The sequence below is a fragment of the Parasteatoda tepidariorum genome, chromosome X1 (genome assembly GCF_043381705.1).
Source record: "Parasteatoda tepidariorum isolate YZ-2023 chromosome X1, CAS_Ptep_4.0, whole genome shotgun sequence".
In the NCBI taxonomy this organism is placed as follows: Eukaryota; Metazoa; Arthropoda; class Arachnida; order Araneae; family Theridiidae; genus Parasteatoda; species Parasteatoda tepidariorum.
Window position 1 is genome coordinate 64,766,172 of NC_092214.1, and position 13,391 is coordinate 64,779,562.

General features: G+C 30.1%; 1 protein-coding gene across 2 annotated transcripts in view; it reads left to right on the forward strand.

Annotated features, from left to right (window-relative positions):
• The window catches only part of LOC107452614 (uncharacterized), a 45,260-nt gene that overhangs the window by 15,463 nt on the left and 16,406 nt on the right, over window positions 1-13,391 (forward strand). For both annotated transcript variants that reach the window (XM_071187578.1, XM_071187579.1), the window contains 2 exons: window positions 8,766-8,862; window positions 10,396-12,313. In XM_071187578.1, the coding sequence (XP_071043679.1) occupies window positions 8,766-8,862; window positions 10,396-12,313 (2,015 nt within the window). The remainder of the gene's footprint in view (window positions 1-8,765; window positions 8,863-10,395; window positions 12,314-13,391) is intronic.

Here is a 13,391-nt window from a genome sequence, read left to right on the forward strand (position 1 = left end):
GCTTGCAAAGAAGAAAAAATAGGATTTGTCACAAGATGTTTGAAGATGGACTAACGACTAAATATAGCAAACAAAGGCAATCACTTAAGGGATTTAATTTAATATTTTTTTTTTTTTGGAAAAAGAGTTAATTAAACTCATCATCAAAATTTTATTTATAACTGCTGTTATTTATGCTATAAAAGGCAAAATTCTTATCAAATAAAAAACAGTTATCTAAACAGTTGCTGATTGTCATGTAATTTTTCAAACTAAAATATCAATTTTTGTATGTTAAGGAGTTACTATATATTTCTACTTCACTGTTATTGATATGTTTCACCTGTCATTTCAATAAGGGCTCATGATTTTTTTTTAAAAATCAGTTTTATTTTTATTTAAATGCACTGTAAGAACTTNGATTAGTACACAATTGTATGTCAACACATTATTTATTACCTTAAACTGTCTGGAATTTATTATTAAAGGGTTGCGCTTGCATAAAATTTACTATTGTGGAAATTCAGCTTTTTTGCCCTTTGGCTAATCTCATTCCTGAACTGTGTTATTACAGCTATTCTATGTACAATTAAATGTACTTGAATTGAAGATTGCACAAGTTATGGACCAGCATCTAAGAGAATTATATGAAATTGTGGAATAATGTGATCAGTCAGAATGTGCAATCTTGGTTGTAGAATAGGATTTTTTGCTGTAAGCAAGATTTGAATGTTGCAAGAATATTCCAACTATTATAGTACTTGAATCACTAATCAATGAATTTGAAGATAAAATTTTGCTGTTACAAGATTATACTTGATTTTTTTAAATTCTTTGATCTCATTATTAAACTTAATACACTTCATTTATGTAATTAAAACATTCTTAGAATTAGTTAATAATTAGTTATTAAGTTTTTAAAATTCCAGTTGCCTTGTTTGTGGAATTTCTGCAGTTATGAATAAATCTTAAACATAAAGCTGTTACTCATTTAAGTTTAGAAAGAGATGAGTATCTATGAAATATATCAGGAGAGTTTAAGGAATGTTTCTCTGTTGTTGTTGATTGTATGTACAGTAGGGAACCGATTATCCGGAACGATCGGGACCATCGCTATTTCGGATAACTGATTTTTCCGGTTTTCTGAATCGCTACAAAAAGCTGTTTTTTTATTGTTAAACCCAACTAAAAAAAAATATTTGGAAATAATCTTAAAAAGAAGAAAAAACGATGAAGTAATACACTAATGATTATTTCCAAAATGATGGTAAGGTAAACATCTTTCAAAACAGAAGGAAAAATCCTAAAATCTTATGAGGAAAAAAACATTTTTTTAAAAAAATGGCGGGGAAATGTATCGAATTTCGTTCCGGTTTTTTTGGTTTTCCGGTTTTCTGATTTCCGGATAACGGGTTCTGTACTGTATTACCTTTCCTCACTGATGCGGTTACACTCAGAACTACTTATAAATACCCTCATTAGGCCTGTTTTCAAATTTGGTTTTCCAATCTACTGTTGCCCCTCTGATACTAACTTGAAAAAATTAGATTATGTCCCGCTAAGCGCTGCCCTCATTATATCTGGATTCAAGCGCAGTTGTCCATGAGATATTGTTTTCTTTAAGGCCAATCTACAACCTCTGCAACTCAGAAGACAGGCTAACCTCGTCAAATATTACAGCAAGCTCTCTGGCTATGGTAAGCTTAATAACACATCAAAGTACTTTTGAAATTCATTTAAGTACAACCAAAGACTAGAGAAAAACAGTCCTTTCAGTCAAATCACTTCTAAACAACTTTGTAGAACCTCATTATCTCCAATTCTGCACAAGTCCTTTGGAAGAACTTTTTGGTGCCCACTTCTATCTAAAATTTTGCAGATCTTGTAAATAAAAGAGACTTCATTCCAGATCATCTCAAGCAATTGGCTTTGGAAGTCATTAATAACATTCCTAAAACAGATATTAAGATCTACAATAATGGCAGTAAAATTGAAGACTCAGCAGGGAGTGGAATTTACATAGAAACACCTCAATGCAAAATTTCTCTTTTACAACGTAACCCTCTGTCTTTATAAGTAATTGCACCTCTGTTCCTCTGTCTTTAGAAGTAATTTCATCCTCCATGCAATTTAAGTTGGACTTGAGGGGATCACTGAAGAGAACAATGTTAAAGACATATGAGTGTTGAGGAATAGTTGCAGTGCACTCCAGCTTCTTAAAGACTATTTAACTATTGGTGACTGCTCAAGGATTTCCATCTTTAGTAAACTAAAAGCCATTTTGCTGCATCATGAAATACATCTACATTGGGTGCTATGACATGTGGATATTTATAGTAATGAAATTGCAGTCAAACTTACCAAGGAAGGTTGCTGTCAACTGACTTCTAATATCACCAAACTAACGTTTATGAAACTTTATTCTATCAAAAAATCTGCTGTTAAAAAAGACTAACTACTGCCCCCCTCACCAACAACTGGTACATGGTGACTGAACCAGGATTCTCTCTTTCCTTTTCGGGAGACAGGTCTATCCAAACTTGCCTATTGCACCTCGCTAGCGGTTGCCTGAATTATCTAAAATTTTCTGGTAGAGTGAGAACCTTTTCCCAATGTCCTTAATGCCAGCTTCATCAAGCCACTCCCAAACATATCTTTGACTGTCATCGACATGCTTAAAGTCAATAGTTTATTCCAGCTGGTCTGACTAAGAATTAAAATTTTTTGATGTCCTTAGCAAATAAAAGATCATTCGTAAGTTGATTCATTCATCTGCAGTGTCTGTTTGAACATTATCATCTCACTGCAACTGAGGCTTCCATAATATTTGCGTAATTAGTTTGAACTGAAATGTAATAGGAGATAACCATCCAAGTGGATCAAATGTAATTTGTTATGGATGAGTAAAGGGATTCTCAAGGGATGGTTGATCAATTTTAAAGAAGAATACATCTGTGTCTGGATGCCACAGAATACTTAAAGTTTCTATTATGTTATCATCATTTTCCCTGCTCAAAAAAGTGTTTGACAAATGCAATTCAGGGTCTATTTATTCATAAATTTCTAAGAGCTTTAAGCCCATTTCAAGTGGAATATAGTTTTTGACAACATTTGCGTCAACTGTGTTTGTAGTTCTTGGATAGACTTAGTGATTGAATTGGTTCCAGACAATCATCAATATAGAAGTCTTCTAAAGCTGCTTTAGAAGCTATTGGATACTTGTCTACTTCTTCTGTTAATTTCTGTATACATCTTGGAGCAAGATAATGGCACTGATGCAGTGCCCTACCCAATTCTTGTTAATCCCAAATCTCAAACTGCTTCATAAGGTGACATGCTCCAAATTATTCTTTTAAAGTTTGAGTCCAGTATAGTGATTAGTAGATTCATTTTTCTGATGTCTGCTGCTGCAGTTTCTTTGTGCATTCTGAATTTTCAAAGTAATGATCTAATTCTAGTTGAGGAGGACCTTTCCCCTGTTTATTGGCTACTAGATGATTTTGCTGAAACATCAAAAACACCAAGAATTTATAAATGCATTTCTTGAGAATGTGGTGATAAGGTAAATAAAAACTAGATTTAGCTGGAACATTAATCTCGTTTTCTGGAATCAGTTCCATTTGATCTAGTTTTAAATTACTATTTGTGAATTTTTGCTACTGTTGGGAAAGAGAGTGTTTTTTTGTAAATCAATGTTCAATTTGTTGCACCGCAATGTCTATGGATAAGCCTAGTTCATCACGTCATGATCTAACTTGTTACGTAATAAAAAAATAATTATTGTATTTAAGAATTTTTAATGTTTCAATGCACTGTTTCGTTATGTCAATTAGTTTTTGTAAGCCTGTTACTGATTTATGCTTAAAATTAGGCTGCAAAACTAATTTATTTTAAGCAGTATTTATTATTTCTGATTCATTTTCAAATCTGTCTTAAAGAATTAGCCATGCTGTATGTCATAGTTATCATTTGAAATTTTCATTGATTTTAACAAACTTGATGCTAAGCTTTTTACTGAAAGCTTGTGATATTGTGATTTTTGACTTGAGCTTAAATTATCATTGTTTCCTACACATGCTAAAAATGAAAACCAATCTATACAATTTGATGTTAAAATTTGTAACTCTTAAATGAGGTAATTTTATGCTTCAACTATTGTTAAAAGTTAAAATATTTAAAGCTATATTATTATTTCTGGTTGTAGTATTGTTAGTAATTGCACTATTATTTTTTATTTAATTTCATTATATAATCTTTTAAAGTGATTTTTAATCTGTCTAGTTTTTAAAATAAATTGTCCATTTCTTCATATTTTTAATGGTATTTGTTAGTACAGGTACTAAGAATATAGCTTTTCAATTTGTCAGTTTCAATACTTAAAGCATTTACATAATTTTCATACTCTTCAATTATTGAAATAGAGTTTGCTTTTTTTTAAAAGCTTATATGAGATAATAATTGAATTAACTTACCTTTTTTTAAAAAATCCTTTTTTGCTTCAGTAATGAATCCACCGTGACCTTCTCAATAATTGAGTGTGATGATTTCGTTTTTGATTTTCGATGCTTTTACTAGTTTTGTTGATGATTGCAACTTTTTGATTATTGTTGTTTTTCAACTATTTCACTATTGTTTAATCTTTTTCATTTCTAATGATGGTTTTGAGGACTCCCTGTAAATACAGACCATTCTAGAAAAACACGTTAACATTAGAAAAAATAGTTGTTCTTTAAATGAAATTTATTGAGCATGTAAGGTGGGAAATGAAACACAATTGTCAGTATAGGCATCATTTGATAGCATTAATTAGAGTTTATATAGATGTTAAGGTCAGAACAGATATTTTCTAAAGAAACCAAGGAAAATAAATATCTTGATTATAAATTAACCATCCAGAAAAAAAAATAGAAAATGTTTTTTTTATTTCATTCAGAAATGCTCAAGTTATCAAGAAAAAGTTGAAGGAAATTCAAATAAATTATTGGAGCTGGAATTATTGTCAGATTGATACAAATGATAACAAAGCATAACCTAGGTTTTTAATTGTACAGAAATTTAAAGGCTTAGTTTTGAAAAGAATAGAATAAGGGTACATTGGCTGATAGGATGTGTATCAAATCTCTCATCAAGGAAAGTTCTTTTGTTCATCTGTAAAAGATGTTTGGAAAGGGAGTACCAGCTCAAGCTCTATGTCCCATTTCACTTGTCTGACTTCCTGATTAAAGCAATGAGGAAAAGCTTATTTTCTGTTTCTGCATAAATATGTAACACTGTATAGGGTAAAATTGTCAAAAATTCTTTAAGATCATAAATAGTAAAATTAATTAAACATAAACATATTTTGATGTCACATAGGTAGGTACCTTTCAATAATAAAACAAAAATATTTACTTATTTATTCTTATTTTTTTGTTCCATTGATTAAGGTGAGTGTATTTATGCAATATCAAAACACATATAGCATACTTGCCAACTTTTACAGATTATCCGTAAAATGTACGGATTTACGTCTAATTTTACGGGCCTACAGATTAACCTGAAATTTATACGGATCCCCCGTTTTTAACGTTGCACGATTAGCGCATCGGCAAAATTCTGCGATTATCAGCTGCTATGGAGCTAGAGTAAAACCATTTGTAAAGGGGGAAAACAGAAAAAATGACACGAGTTTTCTGATCTATTCCAAAGCAACACGGTAACCACACACCCCTTATAAGTGGCTTATCCTCGTAACCATAGTAACGGCACGTTCACGTGTAAACCAGTTGATTGGTTATTCTCCTTTTCTCCCTCCTAACTGCTTCCAGTCTCCTTTAGTGAATGCGCTGTTCCCGTCATTATTGCCACTCCCCGTTTCTACTACGTCACTGAACTAGCCGATCCAAACGTCGTTCTCCCTCCCTCTGTAACGAACGAAAACGGTACTGAACTGTCGACTACTACTTAGCTTGTAATCACGTGGTGTGCGTTAAAAATGAAACCGAAGAAAACTTATTTTCAATCGTATAAGAATTCTTATACTGCAGAGTTTCCATGCATAAAAAAATCAAACAAAGGAGAAAAGTATGCTTATTGTACGATTTGTTTTTCTGACTTTCTAATATCGCACGGAGGTAGAAATGATATACATCGCCACGTGACCGGACCGAATCATGCCAAGAACATTGAAAACGCTGAAAATAACCAAAGACTAAGCAAATTTTTTAAGCCACCTGATAATGTCCAAGATGAAGTAATGCGTGCTGAGTTATTGTTTACCTCTTTTTTAGTTGAGCATAATGTTCCGCTAAATGCCGCCAGCCATGTGGGTCCGCTTTTTCGAAAGATGTTTCCGAAAAGTGAAATTGCGAAACGTTACGGATGTGCTAAAACCAAAACTGCATCCCTTGTCCATGAAATGGCTATGGATCGAACTTCAGAAATTATTAAATATTTGCAAGAACAAGCATTTACTGCAGCATGTGATGGTAGTCACGAAGCTGATTATAAGTTGTACCCAGTTGTGGTGAGTTATTTTAACGTGGATCTTCAACGCATTGAAAGTACTTTATTGGCAATCCCAAATTTGGAAGGAAACTCCACAGGTGAAAATATAAGCTCCCTTCTTTTAAATGTGTTTGCTAAATATGACATTCCTTTTAGAAATTGTATAGCATTCAGTGCAGATAATGCTTCCGTTATGCAGGGAAAGAAAAATGGTGTTATTTCATTTTTAGAAAAAGAAAATGAGCACATAATATCAATTGGATGCTGCTGCCATTTAATACATCTTGCCTCTGAAAAAGCTGCTGCAACTTTTCCCGTTAGGATAGATGAAGTTTTGGTAGATATTTTTTACCACTTAAAAAGGAGCGTTAATCGTAAGGACTCTCTTAAGAAATTTCAGGAAATGTATGGTAAAGAAGCACAAAAAGTGCTTAAGCATGTGTCAACTCGCTGGTTATCGTTAGGGAGAAGTCTTACACGCTTGGTTAATCAGTGGGATCCACTTACAAGTTATTTCAGAGCTGAAGTTTCCACTTCCAGTGTGTCTGTATCATCTACTTTGTCATTTTTCAAAATACCAAAAGTAGTTGATACAGAAAGCAACACAAGAGTAGAAAAATTGAAGGATAAGCCTAAAGTGGAAACTAAGACACATAAGCAGGACCCAACTAATGATAAAAAAAGGAAAAGTTCACAACAAGAAATTGTGAATATTGTTAAAAGACATAAAGCTCAAAAAGATTCTTCAACTTTATCCAAAGAAGAGAAAATTTTTATGTTTTTATCTTCAGATTTGAATAAGTGCTTTAGTTTATTTCTTTTAAATGTTATCCCTACATTTGAAAAGGTAAATGTAATTTTACAGTCATCTTCCCCACAAATTCATCGATTAAGAGCTCTTCTTTTGGATATGTTGAAAGAACTTTTTTCGAAGTTTGTTAAACCTTCTGAGGTTAAAGGAAAAGAGTTAACATGTGTCAATTTTCATTCTTCTTTCAACCATAAAGATCAGCAAGATTTAGTTATAGGCAACGCAGCAATGGACTTAATTTCAAGTTCTTCGGAAGAAGAAAAATCATTGTTTTATTCAGCTGTTATCAAATATTTCATAACTGCCTGTGAATATATTATTAAGAAATTCCCTTTAAATGATCAAGTACTCAAACATGCTGAAGTTGCTGACTTAAATAAAATTGAAAACTCCAGTTTTGAAAGTGTGAGATATTTTGTAAATTTGTTTCCCTTCCTTTTAAAAACAAAAAGTAATGAAACCAAGCTTACGGCAATGGATGAATTGCAGAAACAGTTTTGCCAACTTCAGTTGGAAGATTTGAGTGAAATAACTGTTCCAGATAGAGCAATTGATGTGCAGTGGTCAATGATAAGTCAAATGAAAGGTGCGGATGGCATGTTTAAGTATGAAAAATTGGGAAACATTGTATTGTCAATTCTTCTCATACCACATTCAAATTCAGAATGTGAGAGAATTTTTAGTTTGGTTAGAAAGAACCGTACTGAATCGCGAACAATTATGTCTAATAAAACTTTAGAAAGCCTGCTTATATTAAAAACCAAACTTTCTAAAATCTGTCACGAACAAGTGTTTGAAAAAGATTTTTTAATTAAAGCAAAGAAGGCTACTTCAGCTTCTTTAAATTCAGCATCCTCTTTTGCTGTTGATTTTGAGGAAAACCCTTAAAGAACTATTTTATTTTGCATATAAAATTTTTTTAAAAAGTAGCGTCATTGTAATAGAATTTGAAATAATTGTAATAGAATTTGAGATGATAAATGGTTGGTTGATTAGATATTTCTGTACATTTTCTAACAAGTGCAATTAAAAAATTTAATGACAATATGGTTTTCACTTCATCAACATTCAATCATGTGATAGATTCTATAATTAATATATTTATTATTCATTTGTGGTGTATTGCTACTTATTAAATAATTCGAATGGTCTTAAATTTTTCGTAAAAAAAGTTTTACTGATGGCAGTTTTTTTAAGTTGGCAAGTATGATATAGGTGTTTTATAAATTTTACTATTTGTGATTTTAAACCTTGTTTTTGATCAATTCTAATTTTATCACAAAGGACTACTTTTGATATTTTATGACAGAAATGATTAATGCTTTACCAAAGATAGTTTAGAAATTTGAATATTTTATCAGCAATAAAAAGTGCAATTTTCTTAAAAAAAAGTGTTTTGAGTTATAATTAAGAAAAAGTAATTCTATTAACTATTTACTTTTTGAGGCAAAGGATTAAATACTCACTCACAATGTTTTTTTTTTTTCAGTAGGTGAGAAGGAGAAGGTTTACAGAAGCACTTGTGGCGATAGAATTGAAAATTCTTTTTTCAGGCCTGCATCATCATCATCATCTGACATTCAAAAGTATGTCTGTATACTTTTAATTATGTATTTTATGATTTCTATTGAAGCCAATAGAGCAGTAGTGTTTTTTATTCCCATTTAACCTAAATTAGTGGTCGCCCACGTACGTGTTTTGGGTTTTCTCATGAAAAGACTCAATTTCGCCCAAAGATATGTGAGATTTTTAAGGGTGTCAGGTTGGGTAAAGTGGGTATAAAATCAAGCTTTTTTTTTATAGAAGGCTCTAAAACCAAACCATTTTTATTTTGTCCTTACTGTCCAGCTATAAGGTAGTGTCATTTGTAATACTAAAAAAGTATCAATCTGAGAAAAGTATCTGATCATTTTGAGATTTATTTTAAAAAATACTGAAACTGCAGAGAAAATTTCTTGGAACGTTTCTCGTTTCTAAGATATTCAAATAAGATTTTTTTTTTAAATTGCCAAATACAATTCACTAAAAAATTACGAAAAAAATTTCAAGTTTTTTTCACGCATGCACAATACAAAAGAACTACTATAAATGCACATACCTTGCATAGTTTTCAGTGAACTTTTTTAAAATTTTAAAACAAAATTTGCGTATTTAATTTTAAATTGCTCTAAAAATTTTGTTTAATTTTACTGATTATTTTTTAAAATATAGCAAAAAACGTAATACGAAAAAAATTAGTTTTTTCATAAAGTTGTCCATATCTCTATAAATTTTCAAGCTAGGCTTGCGAAATTTTATGCACGAATTAAAAATAAAATCCAAAGTAATCTATACAAGTTATAAGCTAATTTCTTAATTTTCTGGTATAGGGGCTTTTTTTCATGTATTTTGTTCATTTATATGCAATTTTTTTGTTGCAAAAATTAGTTTTCTGAAATATGCTTTACTTCATATAATTTTGCATAAAAAATTAAAATTTTAAAACAATAAGTTGATAATTTCAAAAAACAATTTGGTTTGGTAATTGCTAAAAAAATTGATTGAAAATGATAAAATGTGATAAAAACCCCACTTGGTAGGTATAAAGATGAGTTTTTTCAAGTGGGCTCAATCTGAAAAAACCTGCTGGTTTTTTTTTGGGGGGGGGGGTGGTGGAGCCCACCTTGGCAAACTCTAATCTAAGTATAAGTAATTAATTGCTTTATTTCATCATTGAAATATATTTGAAAATGTTTCTTAGAAAGTAAGGTTATTTTTTTACATTGAATTAAATTTTTTTAAAAAACTAATATTTTTCTAACTTTAGGTTGCTATTTATTAGCTTGAATGTACAATATTGTTTCAACTCTATCCATCAACTCAATCCATATAAAGATATAACTTCAGGAGATTATTATTTGTAGCCTAAACCTTTCAAATTGTCAAAATTGGAGTAGCAACAATTATTGAAAATTTTTATGAAGCATTATAATAAAATTTTTTGATTGTCTTAAAGGCACCATAATATTGATTTGGGATTTTTTTTAAACTGCTTTAAAAATATTTGCTATGGTTCTATTATTCTAAAAATCTGAGTAATTTTTTTATATTTTCTTATTGTTATGTTTACTCTTTTTCAGATACTTTGATGATTTCCCTTGTCTCAGTTCTTCTGAAGAAAATGTATCTGTTGAAAATTGTAACAATAGTATCTGGGATCGAAAACCTTTCAGAAAGACATATTGCTTTGAAAATAATACCGTTCATTCTCCAAATCGTTTACTCTCGGTGAAAAGTTGTAATCAGCCTGTAATACCATATAAATTCTTAAAAACCATTAAAAATGTTTACAAAACTGATAGTTCATTAATAATCAACCATGATAAAGCTCTCATTCAATGTTCAGGTATTGATATCGATAATTTTATTTCAAGTTTAGGAAACGCTCTAAATGCTCAAACTTTTAAGCTTTTAGTTAATCAGTTTATACGAATGAAACTGAAAAATCGTGATATTAAACCGAAACTCAAATTACCTTTGTGGACTTCCTTGTCAGTTTTTAACAACATTGCTTTCAATGGGCTAACCCTCTCTCTTAAAACTCTCGAGAAAGTTGAGTGTTATGTTATTAAAATTTTCCGAGAAATGCAGAGTAATATTTATTTGAATTATTTAATTAAAGGAATAGCTTTAACATTCATATTTCCGGCATCTGGCATTAGTTTCGTTTACCTTTTTATATTCTCTATTAAAAACTTAAATTATGCATATAAAACAAAATCTGAAGCTTTATTAAATTTTTCTGGTGTTAATGCTAATTCTGATAATGTAGAAAGTATATTAAAACTACTTTTTTCATCAAAAACTGAATGTAGTAAAAATATCAATAGCAAAAAATATATTGTATTGAAATATTTTCAAAGTATAGAAGAATGCTTACTTTTAAATGGTACATTAGTGGTAAATTATGCTGTCATCAATCAAAAACTTTCAACAAAGTTACTTTTTGAAGCTTATTTGAAAGCTATTATTTTATTTTCTGGATTGCAAGTTGAAAATTACAATGCACTAGTTTTCAGTCAAGTATGTTTAAATTATGATCATGATGTAGTTGATAATACTAAAGTAATTAATGATTTTATAAGTTCACACGTACTTTATTCTAATGAATTAAAAAGCTCTATCTGTGACTTGAAGAAAACAGAAAAGTTTTCACAAAGCAGTTTAGGACAATTTAAAAGTTTTTTGAGAGAGCCCCCTACTGTTAAAAATCATACTTATAGTTCAATTCCTTTATTTTCAAATGTTGGCGATTCTTCATTTAGAGATATACATAATTATATTGCAACTGAAAGCATTACCAGGCTAAGCAAATACAAATTGAGTAATTGCGATCTTTCTTCATTGAAGTCAGACTGGGAGCCATATACTGAGTATATGGCTCCTGTGAAGTCAGCATGGGAGCCTTGTACCGAGCTTTCAGAAAATTATCCAAAATTAAATGATAAGAAATGGCTTTTCTTTTGGGGAGATGATCAAAGTGCTATTGAAAATATTTGGTTAAATGATTTAACATCTAAAAAAGATCCAACCTTTGACAATGAAATAATAAATCTCCCTGAAACTTGGGATATTAATAATGACTTAAAAAATTTTGAGTTTAAAAGTTCAAATTTCTCAAATTTAGTTAGTGATCCAATTATTCAAAAACTTATTCAAAGTGAAGGTAATGTTGAACAATACAAAAGTAGATTTGATGAAATAGATCTCCAAAACCTGTATGATTCTCAGTTAAATATTTGGAAACCTGAACCATTTGATATTGAATTTAGTAATGATAGTTTCTCTGAATTTGCTGAAGAAAGGATTTTTGACTTAAAAAACTTAAATACAGAACTGTTGCAAACGAATAATGTGAATGAAACTGTTTGGAGCACCGAATCATCATATTATATGCCACCTGAATGCAAAGATGCAGTTATATCTGACAGTTTGACTTATGATGAAAATAAAGCAGATTGGGACTCCAACTTTTATTTTGAAGACTCCTATTCCTCAGTAAGTTAATTTAATAGTGCTAAATTAATAATTCTTTATTTTTTTGCATTTTATTACTTTTTTACATTACATTTCATTGTCATTGTGCTATTATTATCTTCAATCTTATACATAATAAAATTACTAGTGTAGAATTTTTTTTTATAGATAAAATTGTAATTATAAAATTATGTAGTAAAACACAATTGTCCCACAACTTGGGGTTGTGTGGACAGACTATGGGGTTAGTGTGGATAAATTTGATAACTTATTAGGTAGTTGAGTGATTATTGCAACTCAAAAAAGTCGATCTAAAATCAAAATAAAATTAATTTTAATGTAAGCCTTCTTGAAGAATAAATATTGACATATTTTAATTGAAATTCTAATTTGTAATAGAGCATTTCCCTCTGCTAAGAAAGACATTTTAAATGGAAATCAATACATTTGAAAACCATTATTCAGTTTGATTTATTTGAAAGCATAGAACTAATTTTAAGTTGAATCAATATTAATAACCATTGTTTTAACTTGATGATAAAATGGTCTAAATGAACAACACATGGAATGCATGGCTTAGTGAAATTTCTCTCAATGGGGCAATGTAAACAACTCGCAAAAGACGGTACCATCAGCTATTTTATAAATGTGTAGTGGTAGATACACTAAGTGGAGAGAGTAGAATTTGACCATGTCAACTGTCATCTATGAAAAGGTACCTCACCATAGAATGGAGTTCACATGTCTTATATACCATTGAATTGGAATTATATTTTTGTAGTGATATATACACTACAAATGTTTTGTTTTAGTTTAATGAATGTCAGTGTAAATCTATATCATTCTATAAAATCATTCTAATTTAGAAAATTCTATTTCTAATATATAACTAAAAATTTTTTAATATTTTTTTCTGAAAAGAAAATTGATAAAATTGTTTTTTAACATGTTTGTATTTACTTATGGATCCAGAGTAAAGGTTCTCAATCAGATTGTTTTCTTCAGGGAAAATGTGTTTCTTAATGTACAGTGTAAAAAAAAAAAAAGTTATCATGTGGAATAACTTTCATTCTTAGGATTATTGATTTCACATACTAAG